Source organism: Corvus hawaiiensis, chromosome 26, assembly GCF_020740725.1.
Source record: "Corvus hawaiiensis isolate bCorHaw1 chromosome 26, bCorHaw1.pri.cur, whole genome shotgun sequence".
In the NCBI taxonomy this organism is placed as follows: Eukaryota; Metazoa; Chordata; class Aves; order Passeriformes; family Corvidae; genus Corvus; species Corvus hawaiiensis.
The window spans coordinates 15,557,614-15,584,497 of record NC_063238.1 but is presented as its reverse complement, the minus strand read 5'-3'; the positions used below and the strand labels follow the sequence as shown (position 1 = coordinate 15,584,497).

The window sequence follows — 26,884 nt, the reverse complement described above, 5'->3', positions numbered from 1 at the left end:
GCAAACAGCTGATCTTTATCATGGATAGCTGAATAAGGTGCCAGGCTACAGCAGGAGTGCACCTTAACCATACAACCAGTAACCTGTGTGTAGTAAAATTAGCAGTGCTTCTAAAAAATGTCACTCCTCTTGGTGTTGTGTGCATCCTTTGTGGAAGCCCACCTGGAGATTACTGTCCTCTGACTATTTGTGAGGAAATTTGTGTGGTTGTGCTAAAAATTACTGTGCTCTGAGTGCAGAAGTGACTCGCCCAGTGCTACTGAAGGGCAAGCTGACATCTGTAGATGAACTGACGTGTTTGGAAGCTTTTGTGTCAGCATTCCTCTGGACTGAGGAGCTTTGCTAGGGGAACCTGAGAGCATGCTCTAGAGAGAGTTGCTGGAGGAGTAAAGGAAACTGCACTGGAATGGATGAAAAATAAATTGAGGAGTTGGAGAAGGGAATTCAATGACTTAACTTGAGCCTAGTTTTCTTGGGCTCATGCAATTGATAAAGGGTAAAAGGAGGACAGGTTCCTGCTGAAAGGCAGCTTTAGCTCAGTGACACTGGTAGCTTATTTGTCTACTTCAGCTTTTTCTTTCTGTACAAGAGTGAACTCTTCCTACTGCAGAGGCACTTCCCTCCTGAAGAAGGGGTGTCGGGGGAAGTAGATGGCTTTTGTACTTGCCAAGAGCTGCTTCTGTGTCTAGAGTCACATGTCAAGCCCAAAAAGTTGCTTGCTTATTCACTTAGTGAGCAAAGTGTAAGTCTGTCCCTTTTATGAAAATACAGGAGACTTTTTCCCCCTCCCAGAATATGTCCCAACTGGTCAGCTACCTTTTTCCTGTAGTCTCTTACCAGAAACCAAGGTAGTCTCTACTGCTGCAAAGGCTTCTGCTTTGCTTGTCAGCTGTCATAATACTCCTGTACACTGGGGAGATGTGTGGAAGTGAAAAGTCTCCCGTGAAGTCTCTGTCCATACCTCAGTTTAGAAAGTGTGGGAGAAAACTGAACTTTATTTTTTGTCAGCAGGTAGATACTTACAAATCTGCTTCACAAGATGAAGGACAGGCCACAGACCTTCCCTAAGACAGGGTGCCAGGACCCCTTGTGTTCCTGAAGAGAGGTCCCTGGAAGATCCTTGGAGAATCTGGGGGAGCTGCCTGTGACTTATTACAGCCATTGTGTTAATCACAGAATGGTTGAGGTGGGAAGGACCTCTGGAGGTTCAACCCCTGTTAGGGCAGGGCCACCTGGAGCTGGTTGCCCAGGACCATATCACAGAACGGTTTGAGTTGGAAGGGACCTTAGAGCTCATCCAGTTCCAACCCCCCAGGCATGGGCAGGGATGCCACCTGCTAACTAGATCAGGTTGCTCAGGGCCCATCCAAGCTGGCCTCAAACACTTCCAGGGATGGGGCATCTACCACTTCTGGGTCACCTGTTCCAGTGCCTCACCACCCTCTGAGAAAAGAATTTCTTACTAATGTCTAATGTAAATTTCTCCTCTTTTAGTTTGAAACTGTTCCCCCTTGTCCTGTCACTATCTACCTGTGTAGAAAGTTGTTCTTCCTCTTTTTCAAGTCCCCTTTAGGTACTGAAAAGCCGCAGTGAGGCCTCCCTGGAGTCTTCTTCAGGCTGAACAGCCCCAATTTTCTCAGCCTGCCTTTGTAGGATGTCTCATTGAGAGATCGTCTTTGTGGCCGTTCTCTGGACCGGCTCTAGCAGGTCAATGTCCTTCTTTGCTGAGAACTCCAGAGCTGGATGCAGTGCTTTAGGTGGTGTCTCACAAGGGCAGTGTAAGGGTGGAGAATCACCTCCTTTGACCTGCTGGCCACTCAGCTGTCAATGCAGCCCAGGGTGCATTTGGCCTTCTGGGCTGTAAGCACACACTGGTGGCTCATGTCCAGCTTTTTATCCACCCAAGTCCTCCTCTGCAGGGCTGCTCTCAAGGACCTCTCCCAGCCTGTACTTGTATCTGGGACTGCCCTGACCTGGATGCAGCACCTTGCACTTGGACCTGTTGAACTTGGTGAGGTTCTCATGGGCCCACTTCTTGAATTTGCCCAGGTCTTCTGGATGGCATCCTGTCCTTCTGATGTGTCACCTGCACAGCTCAGCTTTGTGTCATCTACAAACTTGCTGAAGGTGCAGTTGATGCCACTCTGTGTCATTGATAAAGATATTAAAGATGACTGGTCCTTGATATCCGTGTCTGTGGACCAGGTCCAGATAGCTTTTGAATATCTTCAAGGATGGATTTTGTGAAGTACTTACCCTAAACCCGTGTTGCTTGCATCAAATTGTGTGCTGCTTGGTTGCTTCTGTACTTCTGCCCTTTATAGTAAATGATGGAATTTCTGTGCCACGCCAAATGCAGGCATGAACTTGGTAATTACATGGTGGGAGCTGCTGTGTACCACAAACACTGAAGATTTTGTCGGTATTATTAAGGTACTGCTAAGACGACAGATGGTGCTTTTTTGGATGATTCTTTTTTAGATATCACAATATGTGATTCAGCTTAATGCATAATCAAATTTGCTTTGTTCTTAAAACCTCAGTGTCGATTTCGTGTTGCAACCTGGTACCTGGCAGACTTTTCTGGAGCTGCTTTTCAGAAATGGAGGCTCTGGGATTCTGTGTTAAAAGAGGGAGGTTTGCTTTAAGAGTGCAGAAAAACAGACTTGTCCTACGAGGGAGGCAGGGAGTCACTCCAGTCGGAGTCACTCAAGTAAAACTTAGTTAGATTGTGAGGTTACATACTAAAACCTTGCTTGAAACAATACCATTTCTGCACTGCAGTCTTTTCTTCCTAATCTTTTCCAACTAACATCTAGCTGCAGCTCAGCACTGTTTCTTCACATTTTTGGCAGGGTCAGTCTCTTGCTTGAAGGATTGGAGTCTATAGAGAATGCAGCATAACTGGGATAAGTGGCTGAAGTAAAATAACTAAATCTAAATAACTAAATCTAAAATAACTAAATAACTAAAATCTACCTGGCGATGCTTTGACTCTGTTAATCTCACTTGGAAGTGCCCCTCTGTGTTTGTAGGGTTTGATCTGACTTTTCCAAAGTCAATGCAAACTCTGATCACTGGTTCTGGGGTGCTACTCTGTCCTTTGGCCTGGACCCTTTCCATAAGTCAGAAAGCTTTTTACCTGTTACTGCTGGAGCTGGGAAAGGTGACTGCTTAGAGCACTGTTTGAGACACACAACTTTGTCATAAATCAGGGATTTCTGCCTAATTTTCTAAGTGCTGAAACATTTATAAGGTAGTAGAGAATGTGTGCAAATATAGAGAATTTTGTCTGATATGAACGGGTTAAGTATTTTACTGTAGTATCAGCTTGTCTAGTGGCAGAATATGCCGGAGTGTGGATCTACTCCCTCACAAGAGCTCAGGAAATTAGTCTGAGTTTATAATTGGATTGAGAGAAGAGAACTGCTGCTTTCGCCAAGACATGCGTCAGCTGTCTGAAATACTGTGGGCTGAGACTTTGGTTTAAGAGAAGAGCAATACTGGCAGCCTGTGATCCTCACCTGTAACATTTGAAAGTGTTTGTGTTGCAGGGAGGTATGTCTTGGCAGAATACTGATCATTCTAAGAGGTGGTGGTTGTTGGTGGTGGTTTTTTCTTTGGGTTTTTTGTTTGTTTGTTTTAATAAGAGTAAGTGAAGGCAGCACTTAGGCTAAAGAAAATTCTGGAGAAGATATTTCTGTACAAAAAACCTTACTGAATGATGTAGTTGTATAAGCAGAGCTTGTCCAGAGAAAGCATGCGGGGGAGGCTGAAGTACTGAGATTAATATTGTGGTGTTGAGTTGTACCCTGCTAGAAGACAGCAGATACTTAACCCCTTCAGCAACATTCTGCTGACCATTGCTAACGGGGCTGCAGAAGCCTATAGCGATGCTGTTCAGGAATTGCTGTAGCTGTGCAGCTCCGTTCTTATCATGCACAAATCTCAGGGGACTGAAAGAAGTGTCTGCTGTTAAAGGAAGGGGAGAGAGCACAGTGTGGGAATTAATATGCAAATTTCAGGCTTGTTTAGTCTTCGGGCTTCTGTCTTATTGCTTCACAATATCTTTTTCTCTTAATGCAGTTTTAAGGCCTCAGATCAGGTGCTGAAAGGCTTTACTTGTCTGTAAACTGGCAAGATTTTGAAGATCAACTTGATGCTACAGAATCTAGATTGGCTTAAGATGCTTAAGTAGCTTTATGGCTCTTAAAATGGCTTATGCCATATAAAACTCTGTTGGAGTGGGGAGAGGAGCCTGACTGTTGCTGCCTGATTGGGATCTACCTGGGAAAGATGGGGGTGGTGGAAGACTGCCTGGCTGGAAGTCTTTGCCCCAGACACACTCTCTGGCAGGCCTCTTGTCAATCTTGCCTCTTAGCAGACTGAAGAAGATGAAATTCAAACCAAGTATAGGCTGAGAAGGCAGTTGAATCTTAACAGGCAACCTTGAAATAAGAGACTGAATCTTTTTTGCTGTGCCCCCCCAAAGAGCAAGTGCTTCTTGCACCTCTTTCCCCTCTTTGTCAACAAAGTCTTCCCCTCATTTTCCCCCATTTTCTTTTGCTTGCTTAAGTGCTGGAGTCATGATAGCCTTGCCAAAAGTATGAGCTGTGATGCACAAGTTTGGCAGCTCTGGGTATAATCAAGACACAAACACGGGGTATTCAATGTGGTGAAGGTGCCTATGTAACAGCAGAACTCAGAGCAGATGTTGTGGATTGGTTATTTTGATAGCTTTTTCCAAAGTACTGTTTAGATCATCTTAGGGTAGCTTCTGCACTCCTCCAATCCTGAGGCATGAGTGGTAGCCTTTCCTGAGTTTAACTGTATGAAACACTACTGAATACATAGCTCAGTTTCTTCAAAGCCTGGAGGTGATACTCATTCATGCTTGATCAGGGTTTGGTTTCTGTAGGGAAGGAGGGATCTAATGTTTCCATGTATGAACAAACTATTGTTCTGCTAGACCTGTATGTGGGAAAAGCAGCTTCTCTGCAAGGCTACCATAACATCTTAGCCTTGCCATCAAGGTAGAAGTGCTTTAATACTATATTGCCTTGCTTAAATTGTTGCTAGAGCTTTGGGTTAAGGAGGAAGCTGCAGACCTGGGTAGCAGGGGCTAGCTGAAGAAAGAACCATGCCTGAGACTAAGCAGGCAAATATCTGGTGAAAAGTGTTTGCTCAAATTCAACAGCTTTTCTAGCTGTGGAGGGAGTTCCCTCCCTTATGATTCATGAGGTGCACAATCTGTACTGATTGTTAATGCTAAATAGTTACCTGGGAAAGCTTTAAGTACACTCTGTAACCTTAACAGAGGAGATTACAACATGATTAATGGTGGGAATTGTGATGGTAATGCTTTGCTGAGGCTTGCCAAGCCTTCCTGAGCCGTTTTGTGACATTCAGTTGAACTTGTCAGTAATTGGTTCAAGCATCCTTGACAGAAGGTATCATCTACCTTGTGCCAGTCTCTCAGACACCAGCTTCTAAAATGGCATAGATGACTTAAGTACTAACCTCTTCGTTATCTTCAGGTGTTAAGGGCAATGAGTACTTGTTCTGGAATAGCAAAATCTTCAGTTTTAATCTCTTGCATAGTAAGCAAAACCCCACTGCTACTTGTCTTTGAAACAGCTCCTTCTTTAGGCTTCAATATCTTTGCAGGTGCTGCCTTGCATCTGGTATCTGCAGTAACAACCAAGGTACACAGTAAAACTGAATTTACAATGCAGGGCAAAGAGCAGATACTCAAGGATACACAGTAACTACTCTAAGCCATGTAACAGAAGCCTAAACTTAAGTTTCAGCTCTGAAACGTGTGTGTCTTGCCCTGGGAAGGCAGCGTCCATCTATTAGGGTATGGCTCTACAGCCTCAATTCCACCTTCAGCCAGCTTCATGTGCTCTGAATTAGTGTGGAGAGGAAGCCGGTACAGCAGGATAATTTGGTCATGGGAGGGCCCTTCAGCAAGGCCTCATAATGAGCCTGTTTTCATAGTGTAGAGAAATCTTGATTGCTGTGACTATCAAGAGCTGCTAAACTGGTCCAAAAGCTTCACACTGCAGAGCAAAACCTTACTTTTTTGTTCTGTGAAGCTGCTGTTTGTCATACCCATCCTGCTTTGTTTCCTTGGGCCACCACTTGAATTTGGAAAATCCCTTGGAGAGAGATTCATTCCTCCTCCAAATGCACCACAGCTAGCAGAACCTATCTTCTTCAGACTGGCCTTAGGCAGTACAGGGCGAGTGCTGCCTTGCTCTGCCCTGAATCTCTGGATGTGCTTAGGAACTACTGGGGAAGAAGCAGATAAAATGGTTGTTATGGCTGGCAGGGGATCTCTCAAAACTAGATCCTGAAGTGGATGAGTTAGGGATGATGGCCTACAAGTTGTCCTTCAGCAGGTTTAAAAGGGTGGACTGCAGTCCTTTCTCTTTACAGATGGATTGACTTGTACTTCAGTGTGAAGACCATCAAACTTCCCTAAGAGATAAGGAAGAAGCTTGTTCAGCAAAACAGCTTCGTTCCTCACCAGGTAGGATTTGTACCTGAGAACAAGTGAGGAGAAACACTCCTGTAAACTCTAGCAGGTAAGAGAGCAGGAGGCTGATGTGTTTAGGTGATGTGTTTGGGAGGTGCTATAGCAACCCATCTGTATGGCCACTATAATTGAGATTAATCTGAGCAAGGAGGGTAACTTGAAGTAAGGAGCGCTTGCATGATATCCTTCTCTTGGCAATGACCTTAGGACAGTAATATTTCTGTAATATTTCTAAAAACTAGAGATTGTCTTGGATGACTTCTGGTCTTGTGCTCAGGCTATGCGTAAGCCAGAACAAAAGCAGAATTCAGCCTCTCAGGTGGAGGCTTAGATTTGTTATTCAGCAAATCTTCCCTGTAAGCCAAGTGTATATTCCAGCAGTGGGACATGTCCTGTATGTGTCTCTGACTACGCTGAAGATGTGTTGAAGAGTTTGGCCCATACACACTTCTGTCTGTAGGGGTGGCAGGCCAGGCTGGTGGTTAAGACTAGCAATCCAAATGTCTCTAGGGACATGAAACCACCTTTTGTGCTATAAAGATGTAGGAAGAATACCAGATTTTTTTAAATGGATGGTAAGGGGTAAATCTGAATGTAAGGAATTTCCTGTAAAAGACAAAAACGTAATGTTTGCTCCAGGAAATGCCTAGGAAATGGTATTCTTGATTGTTAGCAGGAATCAACAGATTTTTCATAAGGGATTCTTTTTGCTATAATAGCTAGTTGTAGCCAGATAGCACTGACTGGTGTTAAACTGAATTATTATCTAGGGTTGGGAAAAAGTCCTAGGGTGTAGCCTCCTCTTCTCTCTCTCTTTCTGTGTCGGGAGAGTGATGGCAGAAAACACCCAGCTCTTCGTGTGCCACACCTGATAACTTGTCATTTTGTCTAACCCAGTTAGTACAACTACTGCCTGAGCCTTTTGCACAGAAGGCAGCCCCTGACTGCTGAGTTACACAAGGGAAAGCTGCGAAGCACAATCTGTAGGTATTCATATTAACAGACTTGGTTAATAGAGTATATTATTACTGTAGCTGTGTTACAGTTCTCTGCTGCCTCTGGATGCTTTCACTAGAATCAGTGACCAAAGCTTTGACCTTTGCCAGGTGAACTTTGCAGTATTTCTGGCACACGTCACAGCCATGTGTCAGAAATGCAAAGGGACATTCTATTTTCTTCTTTTCAGTGGGTTTGGAAAATAGCAGAGGCCTGTGTTTCAGGCTCCAGCAACTCTCATTGTTGTGAGCCTGCAGGTACTCTGCCCCAGAAGCGAATGGAGGTCTGTAGCCTAAAGGAGCTGCTCTTTAATTAGCTGTAAGGTCTGTTCCTGTGCCCACTGACTGACTGCAGTGGAAATGGGAAGTTAAAATTCCAGAAGGGATGTGCTTTCTTCTCATATGCCCGGGGAATACTTTGCTCAGATTTGACTTTGGTGTGCTTCAAGGCTCCTTCACTTCTCTGGAATAATGTCTGATCAGCTCTGTCCTTACCGTGCAGGAAAAGATTAACTTCCATTTGATTATGCTCCTCTGTGTGCAGACTGCAGTGAGGATCCCAGGTGAAGGTGTGGGGTTTGGGAGGAAGTATTGCTTAGCTAGAAAGGTGATCTACATTGCTAGTAAGCTTGTGTTTTCAGTGAAAGAAGCTGATCTTGAAATAAAAATTAAAAAAAAAAAAAAGTAAGTAGTGAAGTGCTGCAAAGCTGTGCTGAGTGCCTCTTTTAGGTAAGAAGCAGTTCTGCTTCCCAGGGTTGAATCTTAAAGGCCTGGCATGAAGTCAGATGGCTTATGTAAGTTGATCTTTCTTTATGGTATATGTGTCAAAACATAAATACATTTCAGGCGATGCATTACCGGTTCCTGCCATTACTGGCTGCTCTAAACAATGCTGGTTGAAGCACCAAGGACATAGGGCAGTGCACTTCGTAAATATTTAATACCACCCCCCCCCCCAAAAAAAAAACAACCCTCAAAACTCATCAGACCCAGATATATTTAGCCTCATGAGCAAAAATCGTAATGCACATTAGAACGTTCATCAATAAACCTAGGTGGTGTTTATAGCCCAGCCTTCAGAGAGGAGTGCTGCTCTCTCCTATTCTGAACTCACACTACAGTGTGATACCTGGGCAGCAGAGACTGTGTTCTCACTAGTGGTTATTACACTGGTGGAAGCAGCTGGAGAAGTAGCTATGCACGCAGAATTTTCCATTAATCAGAGGAAAAAGTCCAACACAGATGGTATATAGGATAGATTACGGCTAGTAATCCTTTTGTGTCCTAGAAGATTAAGGATATCCTGGTGTAGCTGCAGTCAGCTGACCTTTTTTTATTTAAACGATTGAAAATAGTTGATGCAGTTCTGCAGAGCACCAAGGCTCTTGCAGAAGCCATGAGTGGTGCGCTGTGAATGTTTGTTAAAGGAACGGTCTGTTTAAGTACAGTCTCAGTTACAAATTTACAGGAACGTAACTTTGTGCCATGTAAACAGCAGCAGCTACAAGATGGCTAAGAAATCACTTGCTAGACGGCTCTATCATATGCAGCAGAGCTGAATTCTCTGAGGAGGCACAGTGAGTGTCATGTGAAGAAATGGAGGGTTTCTGAATCCTGCTGTCTGGGTCACCATTCAAAGATGAATGCTTTGGTGGAAGAGGAGGATGGCTGCACGCTCTGAACTGTCTGGCATGGATCTATATGAGGATTACAAATCGCCCTTTGATTTCAATGCTGGAGTGAACAGAAATTATCTTTACTTGTCGCCTAGCATAAACCTTTCTCCACCTGGATCACCTACACTGACAAAGTCTGGTAACTTCCTTCTCTTCCTTTCTTAAAATCTCTACATGAAATGTTTAGCAATTAATATCTGTAAAACTTCTCAAAAATCTATGAAAGTTGGCCTTCTGTTAGTTTTCATAAGTGTATTAGCTTCAGTGTGTTGTGTAGGTAATATCTCATGTATTAGGCATTTACCAGCTTTACATTATTTGTTATTTCTTCAGTAGAAAGGCATTTTGAGGGAAAATGAAGTGGCAGAAACAATTCGGAACAAAACCGGCAACTTCTTCAAGATTGGAATAATTTGCCTAGTTTGACTATTAGATTTATTGAGGGAGGAGGTAGAAATTGCATTTTTACTAGGACTTCAGAGCTCTGGATAGTCTAAAGTCTGATTTTGCCATAATACTGAAAATCTCACTGATTAACAAAAATGCCCTCTAAAGCCTTTACTCCATTCTACCTAGCATTTAAAATGCTTCAAACCTTCCACCTGCAGATACTAACTTCACTGGGGCTGCCCTGTGCTGTGCTGCAGTGGCATCTGTCTAGTGCTTAACCCTATGAGTTTCTAGCTGGTAACCTGTTCTGTTGTACAGAACACCTATAGCTGTGCCTCCCAACACATCTTAGTCTGGTTTTACTGTCATTCCTTTCCCTTCCTTGCTGCCAGATGTGATTTTCCAAAGTGATTTTAAATAAAGAAATCTTAGACCTACTTCAGGTATGGCAAAACAAAGTTACACAGGTGTTAACTTTTTTTTTTGATGGGCTTGTTACTTAAAATTTTAAAGAAACATGCATCTCTTGGGGAACCTCTGTGTGAACTGTAACAACCCTCTCTGTGAACTTGATGAGCCAGGGGCTACTGGGAAATACTGGTCAGCTTTCACTTCTGCAATTACTGCATCTCCCAGCTCTTCTAAAGGAGAGGGGAAGCATCTCTCTGTGTCAGGTGATGATGCATCACCATTACCACCAGCCTTTGCTGGGCTTTGTTTTCTTTTTCATTTGCTTTGAATGAATATCTAATTAGCATTTGGAAGAAGCTCAAGAATTTGCTCCCCCCAGGTTGAAGAAATATGTCTCACTTTGGCTTCTTCACTGAGATAAATGGGAAGCACTTAAATCTGATCTTTCTTATATACTGAAGAATAAATATGCTCTGTAGTACTGTATGTTACTCAAATGTTGGAGTGGTCTTATAACCTAGCAACAGCTTGTTCTCCTGAACTATAACAAGAACCTTTTTTCTTTAGCTTTGCCAACTGTATAGTGATAACCACAATGCTCATTCTGAGTGTCGCATGCAGAACATGTCAGTGTAAAAAAAAGCTTTGTGGAGGTTAACCCGCCCCCACCCCAAGGCTGCTCATCTGAAATGACAAATACTTCCTTAAACTGCTCCTGTTTGCTGCTGATCTCTGAATTCAGGCCAGGGAGGTAGGAATTTCTGGTCAAAATAGAGCATGAACTTGGATTGAAACTGGCCAAAGCAAACCCCAAATCAGAAAAGCTGAGTGTTAATTGAATTACTCTGATGCTTTGCCTACCCTGGCAGAATAATAGGGACTTAAGTGCCATTTCCCTGATTGTGATCCATGAAGTCCTAATCAACTAACTTGCTCGTGTCTTTATTTGGTTCATTTAAGTAGATCTAATAAACTGCTGGGATAATATGTTAATCTTAGAAATACAGACCTAAAAACTGACCTTAAAGCTAGGTAAGTTTTCTCAATGCTATCTAAGTCTTTACAATTTTTTCCCCCAAATAGATTTTTTATTCTGTTTAAGAGACATGAAATGTTCAGTTAAACTTGGTTATAACAGAGTACCAAATGACTGAATTTTAAGTCCTTCACAACTCTAATGATGCAAGACAACTAAGATAACAAAAGGTAACAAGTTGAAAGTAATAATGATTTTACATAACAATTTAAAATAATAATAGCAACAGTCCTGTTGGCAAGAAAAGACCACAAATGAGAAATAGTCTCTTAGTAATAGTTTGAGTCAAAGCATTTCCATCTGTTGGCTGACTACTGATTTCCTGGTTTCTTGCCCTACACCCCATAGAAAGATCTAAGATGGGCTGTGCACGTCTCCTTAGGAAGCTTTTTCAAAGCCAGGATCCTACTGGCTGTCAGCCCTAGTTTATGGGATACATTTGTGTTGTAGCCACCCCATTGTGGAGGTCTGTGGGTTGCTAGCTGTGTAGACAACTGCTCCTTGGTCAGACGGCCCAGCACAGCCTTACCCATAGCATGGATGAACCCTGTGTCCTGTAGGTATTGAACTGAGGAATAGGAGCAAAGAAAACAGGGAGATGAGCAGTGACAGGGAGAGAGAGTGGAGGTGCCAGAATGAAGAGTGATGGGAAATCATTAGCATACTTCATGTGGAACTCAAAAAAGTAGTAAATGGGAGGGAATCAGGAGGCGAGGAGAGGAAGGCATGGTCAGATGTGCAGGGTGAGGTATGGAGCACTCTGAGTAGCAGTGATTTCCTGTTTCCCTAAAAACTCTAGGAATGTGAAGGGGAGGAGATATCATTCCCTTGCTTCTTAGCATTGTGCTTTAAATTCCATTTGGTAGGCGAGAAGGAGAACAATCTTAAAAAATGAGTTTTCAAAAGAGAAGGTACATTCCCCAGACAGAAGCTGTTGCTGCAGGAGACAATCCAGCACGTTTTCCTACTGGTGGATTCACTTGATCTATTTTTGTTGATTTAATCCAGATGACTCCTCATGATCAGATTGAACAGACTTTCAGCTGGTTGTGCTAATGCTCTTGGAGCCAGCATGGTACTTGCAAACTTTCTGAAATGGCTTTGTGATGGCAAGCAGGTGGTCCCCGAAGGGCCGCAGATGAGAGCAAGGTCAGGAGTCGTAGGTGAACATATGGGGGAGTTGTAGGGTATCAGGGAGAAATGCAGTTCAAATTGTTAGTTTTCCTTCAGGGTAGGTATATGTAATTAAGAGGTTAAATAGCTATTTGACAGAAAAGGTGTGGCATTCTTAACTATTAAGGAAATATGTTGATGTATAAAACAAAAGTTATCTATCTGATTGTGAGACATGAGCCATAATCCTTTGTTTGAGGTGCTGTAGTGCTGTGCTTTGGTTTGGGCATTAGAACTTCGAAGTTCTTGCTCAAAGAACTGACAGAAAATAGCGTATTGGGAAACTCACAGGACCTACATTATGATTGTATAGAAGACACATGTAAATCTCAGGGAAAACGTGGCACAGATCTCATGAATAAATGCAGAATGAGGTTTAATTTTCTTTCTGTAGGCTTCCTTCTCAGTGTACTCTGTGGTGACAGGTAACAGCATTTACAAAAGTTCTGTCCATGTAGCAGTGTGCTTCTAGAAGGCAAGTGTTCTGGACACAAATACAGGCAGACGACATACTGAGTTGTATTGGAAAGAATTTGAGGAACTGAGCTTTACCTGAGTTCAGTAATTTGATCAAGAACAAAGTTTCTTCTTTTTTTTGGCTTGACAGCTGCTAGGAGCCCGTTTTATAGAATGCCTACAACTAATTACAGACTCACAGAATCTTTTTCCCCCCTGACTTTTCAGCTGATTGTGATGTAGCTGTTTGATATGAAACCTCACAGCAAAATCATAGTGGTGATTAATGAGTTTTTGATTCCCAGACCAAAGGATAGTATGGAGTGCCAGCAGAAGCTGCTGAAATGAGAATGGAATTTTATTGGTTGGATGGTTAATTACTATAGTGATTAATAGGAAATGTTACTTAATGTGTCTTCAACTTAGATGAATCATGTATTTATGTACATATTTACACACACTCTTCCTCGCTCCTTATTAACAAACAATCCTGATTTATTTCACCTTGTATTTTAAGATTTTTATTTAACTTCTTTTTTTATTATCTGTAAAGCTGTTTTACCTCTTGCATAGAGAATTAGTTCTGGGAATCCACAACCATCCCAGCATGCAGTCTCCCTGCAACCTGGTCTCTCTGCATTTAGAACAGAATTCCTTGATTTTGGCAAACTTTATGTTTAAGTGTCAGCTACAAAGATTCAAAATGGGAAATCTTTTGCTGGAAATTTTGTTGCATTAAAAGGTGTTTAAAATTATCTTACTGCAAGAACTAAGGACTAAAAAAAGATGAATCGTTGGAGTGAGTGCATCAAAGTAATACAAATAGTATCATCCTCCTTCTTTTCCCTGAAGCCCTGAAAGCAAAAGTTGAGGAAGATCATAGGGATATTTGTGTTTTATATAGGAATTTAGCAGAGTATTGGTTTCTGGATTTGGAAGGGGAAGAGGCAGCAGTATGAGTGGATGCACATTGTTACCAGTCCCTTCTCAGCAGTCCCCTGCTTTGAAGCAACAGCCTTTTGTTCCTGAGCTCTGTCTCTGGGCTTCCCATCTGTCTTAAGGTCCAGATGTAAACCAGCAGTTTACTTCTAGTTCCATGATACCTGCAACCTTCTAGCCACAGTGGTCCCAGTTACTAGGGACAGAGAGGTCAAGCAGGGTACAGAGGAAGAGTTCATACTTGCAGTGCAGTAGTTTTCTCCACTGTTGTTAACCTTGCTCGTGGCTGCACCCAGTGTGCTCAGAATGGACACTTTTAAATCTGATCCGGAGACTAGTAAATGAGGGAGCCTCTGCATGGGCCTTGAGCATCTCCAGCGCTTCTGGAGTTTCTGTGCCAGATGGATGAGATACCAGAGTGTGCACAGACTCCTGGGCAGGGTTGTGTAGGAAACACTGGTTGGGACGTAGCATTCTGCGCCTTGGTTTCTCTCACAGAGTAGTGGGATGTGTTATTCTTAACAGGTTTCCAGTCTCCTATTAGTGCAGCAGTTGTCAGTATATTGAGTTTTAATACAGCTTGATAGAATGAAATATAAAATGCCTTTGGTTTCCTCCCTGTAGTTGGGAAGCATGACTTTGGTGTTCTCTCACAAGTTTTTTTTGTGCACTGGCACAAAAGAGCTGTGTGCTAATGTTAGCTGCTGCTTGGCAGACGTGATAATCTGAATAACTTTTATTCATCTCAAGGGCTGCTGAGGAGTGACTCTATACCTGAGGTTGGAGAGGATGCTGCTGCTACAGTCGGTATGGCAGAAACACTCTCAGAAGAAGAACAGGATGAGCTAAGAAAAGAGCTTGCCAAGGTAATTCTTTTGCAAATAGCTCTTAAACTTGTTTTGATAATGAAAATCTGGGATAATGTTATCTTTGAACATACAGTTAATGCTTTGCATAGTTATTCTGTGAGTGTCTAAAGCTGGCACTTCTGTGTATTGCACAGAAAGGAAGGGTGTCAAGGAGAAAAGAACAGCCAGTTCTAGTGATGGGAAATTCAGCTGTGAGTGCTGAATGTACAGATCTTAAACCAAGATACATAAATACCTAACCTTTTAATTTTTTTCTCGAGTGAGAAAGGGGTAAATAAGCAGTCAAAGAGAACGTGGTTGGAAGCCAAACCTCAAGTTTTGTCTCAACTGGTGTGGAGTAGCTAAAGCTGTTTCTTTCATGAAGAATGCTTTGTAGTAGTATCTGTGTAGGCACTGTATTGCTAGTGTCTAACCATGTTACTATTCTTGTCCATAACAGAATATTTTTAAGAGTGAGAAAAAGTAGCATTCTTTGAAGGACAGACATGCAAATATTCAAGCCTGATACATGCCAAAGTCAAGCTTTGTTAAGTAGCCAGTCTTTTTTCTTTAATAGCTCTGTGGGACTTTAGGACCATTATGAAAGACACTAACTTAAGCCTAAGGTTGGCGAACAAAGGTTAGCTGTGAAGTAAGCACATGTAATACATTCTTGTATTTGGCAGTCCTGAGTATCATTTCATGCCAAAGATAGTGAGGGTAGGCTGGTCCTGCTAGGATATGTCACACTGGACTTCGGACAGATATCCAAAACAAAGGTGCACTGAAGATACTGTAAGGAGTACAATGAGGAGCTGTAAGGAGCTTAAATGAGTGGGCAGCCTAATACTCTAAACTAGGGTGATCTTTCCTGGATGAGGAAGCAGGATTGGAGGTATGCCCTTGCCTTTGTACACATGGCTTTAGTGCCTCTGTCACTTCTATATAGCTTACAGAATGGTACTGTAGAACTGTGCTGACATCTCTGGTCATGCTTCTAGGAGAAGCTTAAGTGACCATCTGAATAAAGAAGGAAATACACAAACAATATGGTTTTCTAGTTACAGAGCAGGTGCTGTGTGTTTTATGTTTGTGTGGGTTTTGACTGCTCAGTCTGTCACCATTTCCACACCTGCTCTGGGGAAGGCACTCCTGTGGCTGGATCCAGTCAACAGGTGCTGGCTTAAGCCACAAAAGGACCTTTCTGGTGAAGCAAGGAGACAAAATTTGTGTATGGATCAGATATACTCAGCTTCCTGATACTGGTCACACACTGGTATCTCTTCTGATGTGGAAGTAGAATACAGGCTTGGCCATTGTCTTGGGTTGACTAATCTTCAACCTGTAATGATTTCTAATTGTAGAGTCTTCTAGTTAGCAACTTCCTTGTACATATTCCTGTAACAGAGCTAGCTGCAGGTAGTTTACTTTCTCACTAGCCCTTGTAATCTATGTTGCATTTCTCTTTTTGTATTTAGGAATGACTGTGAGGCAATGTTAAAAACCTCTGTTAGCCCTCCCATTACTGATGTCTACTAGATGCTTTAGAAGAAATACATAGTTAAATGGTTGGGTATATTGCTTGTTAACTGTTTACCACTTTTTAACAACTCTCCTGCCACAGGTGGAAGAGGAAATCCAGACGCTCTCACAAGTGCTAGCTGCCAAAGAGAAGCATCTAGTAGAAATCAAGAGAAAGCTGGGAATTAACTCACTACAGGAACTAAGGCAGAACATTACCAAAAGCTGGCAAGACGTTACATCAACCACAGCGTATGTACCAGCTTATCATGATTGTTTAGACTGTTGAAAACTGTTTAGATCTTGTGTCATGTCTAAACACTCTGTTCTTGTGAAATGAGTATAAATAACACAAAATTAAGTTATATTAAAACTTCTCTGGGTAAATTAACACAGATTATTTTTTTAAAGAAGAACACTGCTAGCCATATCTCATGTGAAGGAAGAATGACCAAAATATGGGCTATTCTAACACATTTTTTTTGTCTGATAGATCTGAGATACCAAGGTGTCCTAAGTCCAACAGAATATCCTTCTTTTCCACCCTCAGAAATTGTTGTAAACTGAGCCCATGCAGGAAGAGTATGAAGTCACAGTTACTGTTCTTGCCAAACACAAGTGTTAGCTTAAGGTCTAGAGCAAGCTACCTTCTGCAACTAATGACTACACAGAATGTAACAAGATGTACCTCAAACTTTTTATGGTGAATTTTATTGACAGAACTGTGTGGTACAAGAATTAGACACTCGGCACAAAAAATAGACCTTTTTCAGTGTGTGTGCACATAGTGTTGTTTTTTGGTGTTTTGTTTTCTTTTGTGTTTTTTGAGTTTGGTTTTTTTTTTTGTTGATTGGGGTGTTTTCTGTGTGAGTTTACTTTATATTTTACTAAATCCTACAATAGCAGATAGCATCTGTTCTAGGGGTGGGGTAGTGTAGTTGCATGTTGGTGAACCAGGTCTGAAGTCAGAGGTGGCAGAGATGCTGTAGCCAGAAGGGACTGCAAAGGCTCAAAATAATGCCTTAAGCAGGTTTTCCATTAGACCCAAAAGCTGAAGTGTACCTCTGCATTTGATGTGAATATACACACACTAAAAGGTTCCTTATGTGTTCTATTAAAATAACTAAAAACTAAATGGTTTTTTTGAATGCAGATACAAGAGAACATCAGAAACCCTGTCTCAGGCTGGTCAGAAGGCTTCTGCTGCTTTTTCTTCTGTTGGTTCAGTCATAACCAAGAAATTTGAAGATGTCAGGTAGGTTTCTTTACCTTTTCCCAAGTAATTGCATTTTTTATTTAAGTGGGTAATCACTGCAATAAATTTATGCTATTAACATACCTAGTGCTTCTAAAAGCTAATCTATCCAGAGCCTTCAGCAACTGTTTTAGGGGAGGTAAGAGACTTGCTGCAAAATCTGCTTGTATGTCCTCACTGATGCTGAGCAGTTCTGTGGTGTGTATTTTACGTAGGCGAGAGAAGCAATGTGTGCTACTACCTCCCCTGCTGCTCTTACTTTTCTGGTGTGATTGCAGGTGGCAGTCTCTGCCTGCCTCTGTGGGATATACATAGCACTAGCATTTCTGCTCTCTTTCTCAGCTTGTGGAATATTATATTTAAACAAGTAGTATCTTTAACTTTTTGTATTTTCTTGTTTGGCTTTTTTTTTGGTTGTTATTTTTGGTTTTTATTTGATTGTTTGTTTGTTTGGGTTTTTTGTTTTGTGTGTCGATTCCTTCCAGGTGTGATTTATTTATTTCTAAGCTGTTCTGCCTCATAGAAGTGGCTTGATTTTATTACATTTTAAAGAGACTGTTGGCACTTTTTAATTCTTAACTACTGTTGGCATGCAACATGTTTTGACTTTGTGCCAAATGACACAGCCCTTCATACACATTAGGTAAGTCTGACAGTCATTTTTAGAACCATATTGAGCTGCTTGCAAAAGTCCATTGGATGCAATACAATCAGATGCTCAACCTACAATTCCTTGATTATATAATTCTTAGTATTGGAGCCTATACAATTATTCATCTCCACAGGTAATTTGTTGTTTTTAAACTTATTTTTCAATTATTGGGCAAATAGAAATTCACACGTTCTCACAGAATATTGCTGCTTTGGAAGCAGTGTAATAAAAATCAGCCGTTCGAAAGTGATGCCATTAACCTCTTGCTTTTTGAAGTCTAGTGAGTAAACACTTCGAGTACAGCTACACAGTTACTTTTTTTTCTTCAGATTTATCAGAACTTCCTTTCTCTCTTTAATGCTTACTCTGGCATTGTGCAGACTACAGGCATTTTCACATTCCTTTAGGTAAGGTGGGCACAAGAATTGCTTCTGAAACTAAGCATGTAGTCAGACTGTCTCCATTAAAATTTTTAATTAAAGTTTTGTCTGTAAAAGGTAATTTCTTCTTTTCTCCAGTGTTAGTTAATGTCAGGGAAGGTGTTTCTTCATGTTCACCTGGTAACTATCTCAGAACATGAAATCTTGAGTATACATAATAATTAATTAGTCTCTCTTCCTTGTGGGAAAGAAACCCACTAAAATGATTCTGCAAGGTTTTTTGTCAGGAGACAGAATATGGTGTTGAGGTCAATGGCATGCAGGATTCCTCCTTTGTCTGTACAATGTTTGTGCCGTGGCAGAGTATAGAGATTTCTCCCTTTTTGTGTCTATTACAATGGCTGTTCAGCATTGTGACTCTAACTAAATTACTAGAGTCTAAATGTAAAATAGTTTATACATTCTTTGTTCATAGTTTGTCCAGTGAAACAGTCCTTGAGTTGATTACTTTAGCAGTGCCAGTATTTTAGTTACTTCATCTACATTACCTTTGATCTAAGCAAATACTCAGTGTTTTCAGCAGTTAAAAATCCTGTGTAACAACTTCTGTCCATTGCCTCTCAGCCCATCTATGCACACCTGAGCCTGACTTAATCTTTTCTGTACTCCCACACTAAGGAGCTAAAGACAGCAGTAGGATCTCTATAAAGATGTTGGGATCTGGCTCCTAGAGTACTAACTGGGAGCTGTTGTCCCAGGGGAGGAGATGGGCAGAGGCACAGGATGCTCAGGATGAGAAGGATGATCACAGGATGAGAACTCAGACTCTGAAGTGAGCTCAGTTTGATCAGGTATGAGAATAGCAGCCAGTCTGAAATATGTCCCCTTTAGCATCAGTGAGACAATGGGAACCTGGAAGACTTCTCTGTTAGTTTTGGATGCAGAGCTCAGCTGCTCACTTAACAGGAGTCACTTTTCTACCTTAAGACTATGGTGTTCCCCAATTAGTATTAGACTATTGCACTGGACAAGGACAAGCACAGACTCAGAGCTGTCTTCCACTTCAGGAATACCTTAAGAGTGTCCTAATTACTCCAGTTAGTGGCTCTGTGGGTGTTGAGTACTCTTTATCAGAAACTGGGCCACTGGGAGGGAATGTAACAGTACCAGAGAAGTCTGCACTGTTGGTGTGCTGCTCAGGGAGAATCATGGTAATGGAAATGCAAAGTATTGTTATAAATTCAGGAGTAGCTGGGTTTAGAAAACAAAACAAAAGTGTGAAGAATTAGTGCTGTTGAAGATCTTAGTTGCACTTGAAACAAGAGATTAAAAGCCTTTAAGTTGTTTTGTTTTTCATAAGAACTGAATTCATCTGGAATTCAGCCAGTGAATTCAGGTCCCAAGGTTATATGACTACTCAAGGGCAAGTCTGAGCTTCAGAAAGGTTTAGATGCCTAAATTCTGTCCTGGAAATGATAGCTGATGGGCCTGTTACTTATTTGAACCAATACTGAATATGCAGGTGCATTTTTATTCTTAAACTCTTACATTGGCTTCATTGTGGCTTCACTTTCCCTTGCATTGTTTTAGTTGAGGTACTTCTCAGCTGTAATGGTGTGATTTCTTCCATGTTGGATTATTTCTACATATTCCATGCAGCAAACATCACATGCAGGTTTTCATTCGTGCGCTGCAAAGTGATTTAATAGGGAGCTGCAAAAGGGAGTGAGGCAGCTGCTGGAGCTGTGATTTTGGAAACTACTGAAATGGAGAGGAGGGGAGAACTGGTAGTGCAATGTCAGTGTATTTTTGCTTCCTTTTTGTATTTGTTTCCTCTGCTCTTTATGATGAAAATGAACGTTGTTCCTTCTCAGGTTTCTCTTAATACCTTTATTCTCTTTGTAAGAATTTGTTGAAGTTTTGATGGGCTAACCTTCCTTGTGTAGGCAACATCAGTATTCTGTGCAAAACAATGGTAGTATCAAGATGTAGCTTCTGAGCAGTCCTGACTTTGCACTTGGCTCCTCCTGCTCTGCATCCATATAATGAAGGAAAGTCCATCTTTGCCTTGCTCTGGGATTGCAGAATAACTTTCTTTGTTTGCTTTAGAAGTCTGATCTATGATCTTGGATTCCTAAATACTATAACTTACCAGCATATCAGCTGGAAATTTAACTACTAACAAAAGTAACTAGCTACTGTGTATGTTAGGCTGTGTTTTCTAGGCAGGGACTGGCACACCTCCTTATGCCTTTTCAAAATGTTATGCAAAGGAGTAGCTTTAAAAAATTATTGTGTAAAGGATAATAAAACTTTAATGCAATGCAAAATATGGAAAAGACTGGAGAGCAGCTTGCTGTGCCTTTTTTATTTACTGTCTTTTTTAAGCTAGGGATTTGCTTTTGAGCATTGCAAAGAGGGCTTCTCTTTTTCAAACTGCCCAACTTGATGGCCTAGTTCAATGAATGCTTTAGTGTGGCATTGTTATTTGGGAAAAGAAATACAAGTTCTTTTCTTCATAAAGCTGTTCAAGGCTTAACTGTGCCTCTTTGTACTATTTGAAGAACAGGTGATTTATGTTAAAAAAATAATCAACTGCATTTATCTAATTCAGTTCTTTTGCAAACCAGATCATTGTGTGATAAAACTATATAATACTTTATGGTGTCATTTTGCAAAATGGATACTGAGTGTATACAGAAGTGTGTTGTGCAATGGCAAGTAAATTCGTCATGAGTGCATGAATAGTTCTTTTATTAAATGATTTCTGAGCTTAAATGAAACTTCTGTAGACACCTGTTAAAATATCTGCAATACACTATAGGTTGTTTTTCATAGTGTGCAGTTCTACAGTTTGTAAATATATGTATTTAATCCTCTTTAGCCTTAATCTTCTTTCAGGGAGAAACTTCTTGTAGCGTGAGGGGAATTGGCTGAGCATTGACTAGTTAGTGTTGGTGCAGTTCTGTAATAAAACCTGCCATGTAGCAAGCCCAGAACTTGTACTAATCCACATCAGTGAGGAATATAAATTACAGTCCAGAAGACAGTCAGCTTCTCTGTGTTCTGGAGAAGCCTATAGAAGCCAGACCATCCATAAGAATGAAACACAGGAGAAATGAGGTTGGGGAAATAGATGAAACATAGCTGTACATTACTGTAGCCTTGTGTATCTGGTTCCCAGTATGCTGTAACTACAAATCAACCTATATTTGTGCATCTGCCTTAAGGGATCCCAACCTTAGGGGAGCTTTTTGTGCGTGTTGTTTTATTCTATCACTGTATTTTACTGATGAGCCTCAGAAAGAATCTCTTAAAACTCGTTCCGCAATAAACATAGAACTTTTTTTCTTCTGTGAATGTATCTTCCATTGATGGTGCTGAGATGCTAATTGAAAGTTTGGAGGTACATCTTATGAGAGAGTTGTCTCCCTTTCCTCCTGTCCTCCTCCAGCAACTGCCTAGAAAGGATTCTCTTAAAAGATGTCATAAAGCCTAGACAAACTTTGACATTCCATATATAGGTATGAAAAACTGAGATCATCACTTGTAATAATTCTAAGTTACTGTTGTGGTATTTGATAAGAAACATTTAACATATAAGGCTTGTTTGTATTGACAGTAAACAGGCATTTTCTATATGGAACTAAATTTGATGGCAGGTCTTGAGGTTATTTGGGAGCTCCTTAATCTATATCCAGTCACCTTCTAGGAGTAGATGTGTGTTCTTGCTAGACAAACAGTAACTGTATAGGAACACTGGCAGGTTACAGAAATCCTCCATGAATTTCAGAACACAGGACTAGGACTTTATCCCTGCTTCCAGCATAAACCTGACCTTGAATACTGACTGATGTGTCTGCTTTTGTTGGATAATGTATATTGATGAGTGGATAATTTGTATCGATGAGCATAAAAAACTTACACTGAATTGAAATGGAAGCCTTCTGGAGGTAGGGATAATTCTTTCAATAGGAAGATTAGTTGATTGATCTCTCAAGTGTTTGCTACTTGCTATCAGCAAAACTGTAAATGCAGCATGACTCCTGTTGCTTGAGAAGCTCAAGGCGTAGACAGACTGTTGCAGCTAAGCAGAACCAAGTACTAAGAAGCATGGCACTCGAATCTTTCTAAAAGAGAAAAAGGTTGCTGCAGCTTTTGCTCTGGTGTACTTGTGTGTGTGTGTGCATGGCTAAGCAATTTAAGAAAGCAAATCCAAGCAGTTACTATCTAAGACTCTGTAAGACTGTTTGGCTGTCTACCAAAGGTAGTCTACAGAAGTCAGCTCTCTAAGCCAATTTCTTCTCAATGTAATACTTAAACTAACTTTTCGCTTTCTTTCCTCTTAATGCTGGCATTTAGTATACGCTCCATACAACATTCAATTAGTATGCCTATTATGAGGTAATGTATGCATAATCCAGCTGTTTGGTTTATTTATTTTCATGTGTGGAATCAAGTCAAAGTGAACTTAAGTCAGCTAACATAGTTTTAAAAAAAACCCCAAAACCCCACCCAGCTTTGTAGTGGATTTCCTGTACATATAGGATAAAATTTGTTTTATTTCTGCTTAACAGAGGGGGTTATCAAACATCTGGAATGTGACATTTCCCTGCTGTTTGGAAAACTGTAACAGCTTTTCCCTGTCTGTTAAAATATAATGCTACTAAGTGATTCCAAGTTTAAAAGGCAGTAGCTTGGCATATGTTTTTGAAAATGAAAGTGAGTAAAAAAGCCCCTGTGGTTTCACAAAAAGTCTCTTGGTGATCTGGGGTGCTTGCCTTTTCTCTCCTCTTGCTTGGCACTGTGTCCCTCCATCTCCTGCGAGAGTCTGGTTTGATGCATGTATCAGTGTGTGCTTTCCCAAGGAAAAGAGTGCTGCTAAGTGTGAGTGACCTACACAAACGCCAAGCGAAGGGAAGCTGTAGACTTCTTTTGAAAAACACCCTTGTCTTTCATATTTATATAATACATTTTTGAGTCCATCAATCCTTAGTCCCGGTTCACTGAAGGCAAGCATTTTCCATCCTACATAAAGGCAGAAAAAGTGTACAAAATGTTGCACAAATTTGCACATGGCAGTGACAGCTATTTGGAGCATTAAGCCACTCTTCTGACCCTAATGAATTATACACCAGCCCTCAGCACTGGAAATCTCAAGCTGTCCTGCTCTTTGTATGCAGAACTTACCATTTGTAATTACAGCTGCCTTTGGCACTTAAAGGCAAGGGGGAGTCTTGCTTAAATTTAACATGTTAGCAGAAAATGCCACTGTGAACCATGTTTTATTAATTGAACATGTAGCAAAGTAAACTGAACGAGTTTTCTTATAAAAAGTGAAAAAACTTTGATGAGCTTTCTTCAGTAATAATTTATTAGGCTAACCAGAAGTGAGGACTAAGATTTTTCTGAACAAGTGCTTTAAGCCAGAAACATGTTTGAAATCACTGGGAATAATAAGCCAAATCTAAAATACTTGCTAGTTCTCCTTTCCATGTTGATATGAAGGAGCCTGTTGCTGGACCTGACAGTGTTTAGTTGCCAAAGATGAAAGTGAGCTTGCAATTTGAGTATGTTTGAATTTTAATTTTGTAGTACTTGGGGGGTCCAGATGTAAACTATTTTTAGGCTATCTTTAAAACAGGGAAAGAGCCCCAAACAAATCTCATGTTGCTGTTGGGAAAAAGCAACTGTCTGCCTGTTTTGTGATATTTATAGGTTAACTAGATGTGGTTTTAATTCCGTGCTTCCTTTTTTTTTATTTTCCTAGAAATTCTCCTACTTTCAAATCCTTTGAGGAAAAAGTTGAAAACTTAAAGGTAAGAATTACTAAAACACCTTGGTGATTCTAGAGCTGTGAATGTGGAGAAAAGACTCAAGTAGATTCTGGGCAGCCTATTTTTTAGTTACTGGTAAATAGTTGAAGAGCTGCTTAGATGAACAACTTTTTAAGTACTGTGGAAGTGGTTTCTCTGCCTAATGATTTGCAAATAAAATAATGGGCTGCCTGCACCTCATACAGGAGGATGCCTTTAGAAGAACTAATCTGCTGGTGAGTGTTTGCTGCCAGATACGTACAGATTTGTTTTCAGAATATTGTGGAGGTCTCTTAGACCTGGAAAAGCTGCTTTGTTGAAGAGAGTTATTAAACTCATGCAGAGGTACTGGTTTTGTACAGTTAAGCATGTTTGGCATGCCAAGTAACTACTGTGCTATGTTGGGGCTCTCTCTGTCTTCTAGTCTAAAGTTGGAGGAAGCAAACCTGCCGGGGGAGACTTTGGAGAAGTTCTCAACTCTGCTGCCAATGCCAGTGCCACAGAAACTATTGCAGAACAGACAGAGGAAGAGACCCACTGAGATTTCTACCTCCGTCCTGCTACCCACTGCCAGATGCTGCAAGCAAAAACCAAGCACACTTGTTAACATTCTCTGCGCTCTTTCCACCAGATGTGCTTTTATTTAGCACGTAGTTATTTTACCCAATTAACTGATACCAAGCTTGTTTGTGGGTTCAAAATATTTTTGAAACTAAAATACATTGTTTGGAGTTTTGTGTGGGAAGGGGAATTTCTATGCCTTTCAAGCATTTAAAGGACTTGCCTGTAATTTGAAGGCAACCTTTAAAATATAGCAATGAAAAAAAAACCTCTTTTGAGAAGTGAATTATATTGTACAGATACTGTGGATACATAATTTCTCTTCAATCTGTAACTACTGCTCAACTTAATCCTTATCAATCTACTGCTGCTGCCAAACCGAAGCTTGTTACTTGGATCCCTTGTGATTGTTTCAGTTGAGTGTTGCCTGCAAGGGACACTGGACTAGGAGACTGGACAAGGAGGAAGGATCACTCCCAGCTAAAGAAAGGACTTCAGTTTCAGCAGGCTTTACACAAGTTATAGCAGGATCACACAGGGGTAGGAATGTATTGTCTTATGAGTGTGCTCCTCATACAGCAGGCGTGAATAGGTAATACAGAACATCTAAAACTTACCCATCTGTCCATGCATTGTCCACCTAGGAAACTTCTGACCAACGCAAGATGTCTCATAGTGCTGGTTTGGTTCAGTCACCATAACATTTTCAGTCTTGTTTTTTGTACAGGATGTCACTGTGGTAAGATAACACTCTTCTGAACATTTGACCAGTCACAAATAGATTCATCTTCATTCACATGTGGTGGTGTCACATTCACACTAACAAAGCATGGACTGGAAGAATAAGCCTGACCCTGGAAGTTGTTCTTTTTCAGTCAAGAGAATTGCTCCTAAATCCTAATGTTGTTTCCCTTGCAGGCTGAACCCTGAAAACATCTGCTACCCTGTCTTACTCTTTTCTATGTATTTAAGGCCTGTACCTCAAGTAACACCCCTGTTCCTGACTCCAGAAGTCTGTTTTGAGAGGTACACAGTGTCATCAGTCAGCATAGCTCTCTTAAAAGATCTGTCCTCCTACACCTTGTTTTGTCTGCTGTATTCCTCAAATTTCTTGTGTTTCGTGTGTTTCTGCCACATGGTTAGAACGTTTTATCACCGTGCTTAGAACTGGAAACAAGTTTTGCTACCTTTGTGTGAAATCCATGAAACTTCAACTGCAGACACAGGTGTCTGGAGGAAAAAAGGTTGGCTCCTGACAACCTTGCTAGCATGTCAGATATAGAATGTATGCTTAATTACATGTGAGAAGCTTAATAAAAATCTGTATGTGAGGAATTTATTGTCCTGTGAACGTGGAGGATAATGTAAACAAGTAAGGAAATTTTATTTCTAATTGAAACAGTCCTGTAAGTTTGGTTCAAAGCAGTGCTGATACATACCACAGTACGGGGGGGAATCTACATGGCTGAGCTTGGCATTTCCAGAGAAGACTGAGCCTAGGTTGCCTTCTAGTGGCCTACATAAAATTACAAAATCACAGAATTGTTAGGGTTATAAGGGACCTCTGGAGTTCATCTAGTCCAAACTCCCTGCCGAGGCAGGGTCACCTCTAGAACAGGTTACACAGGAAGGTGTCCAGGTGGGTTTTGAATGTCTCCAGAGAGTGAGAATCCACGGCCTTCCTGGGCAGCCTGTTCCAGTGCTCTGCCACGACATAAAATTAAACTGCTCTGGTTACAGCGTGAAGTTCAGAAAATGGGTTGACATGTTCCTTCAGCCCCTGCCAGCTCCGCCTTAACAAAGGAACAGAGAACTGAATGGTATAGAGAGAATGTAGCTCTTCCTCTTTTGGGTCAGTACCACGTAGGACAGGTTCTTCTGGAACATGATCCTTACTGGATGGGGCTTTTATTTATTTCTCTAACTGACAAAGAGAAAGGTCATCTAGTCCAGAGCTGAGCTTTCTGTATTCTGAAGGAAGGCTTTTAATTTTTTTAAGACCACATGGCAGTCCTTTTATTATAACACATTATTACGCTCCCAGGAGCTTCTGCTGCATCTTCCTCTGCCCACACCTTCCTTTCCTCGAGTGCAGGTGGCCTTGGGGCTGCTGTGACCACTGAAGCTTTGCTTTCAGGGCTAGTGTGGTAATCACAGAATCAATTAGGCTGGAAAGTACCTCTGAGACCAGAGAGTCCAACCTATGACCAAACAGCATCTTGTCACCTAGACCA

At 41.1% G+C, this 26,884-nt stretch overlaps 1 protein-coding gene across 4 annotated transcripts in view; it reads left to right on the top strand.

Annotated features, from left to right (window-relative positions):
- Positions 1 to 25,985, top strand: part of TPD52 (tumor protein D52) — a 40,489-nt gene extending 14,504 nt beyond the window's left edge. The window contains exons 1-8 of one of the 4 annotated variants that reach the window (XM_048286193.1): positions 8,889 to 9,351; positions 14,368 to 14,483; positions 16,090 to 16,238; positions 17,140 to 17,241; positions 18,274 to 18,300; positions 22,636 to 22,677; positions 24,044 to 24,092; positions 24,514 to 25,985. In XM_048286193.1, coding sequence (XP_048142150.1) covers positions 9,180 to 9,351; positions 14,368 to 14,483; positions 16,090 to 16,238; positions 17,140 to 17,241; positions 18,274 to 18,300; positions 22,636 to 22,677; positions 24,044 to 24,092; positions 24,514 to 24,630 — 774 coding nt within the window. In that variant the 5' untranslated portion in view covers positions 8,889 to 9,179 and the 3' untranslated portion in view covers positions 24,631 to 25,985. Of the gene's footprint in view, positions 1 to 8,888; positions 9,352 to 14,367; positions 14,484 to 16,089; positions 16,239 to 17,139; positions 17,242 to 18,273; positions 18,301 to 22,635; positions 22,678 to 24,043; positions 24,093 to 24,513 lie in introns of those variants that run through there. The other 3 variants (XM_048286196.1, XM_048286194.1, XM_048286195.1) reach the window with 3 other exon arrangements.
- The last annotated feature ends 899 nt before the right edge of the window (positions 25,986 to 26,884 follow it).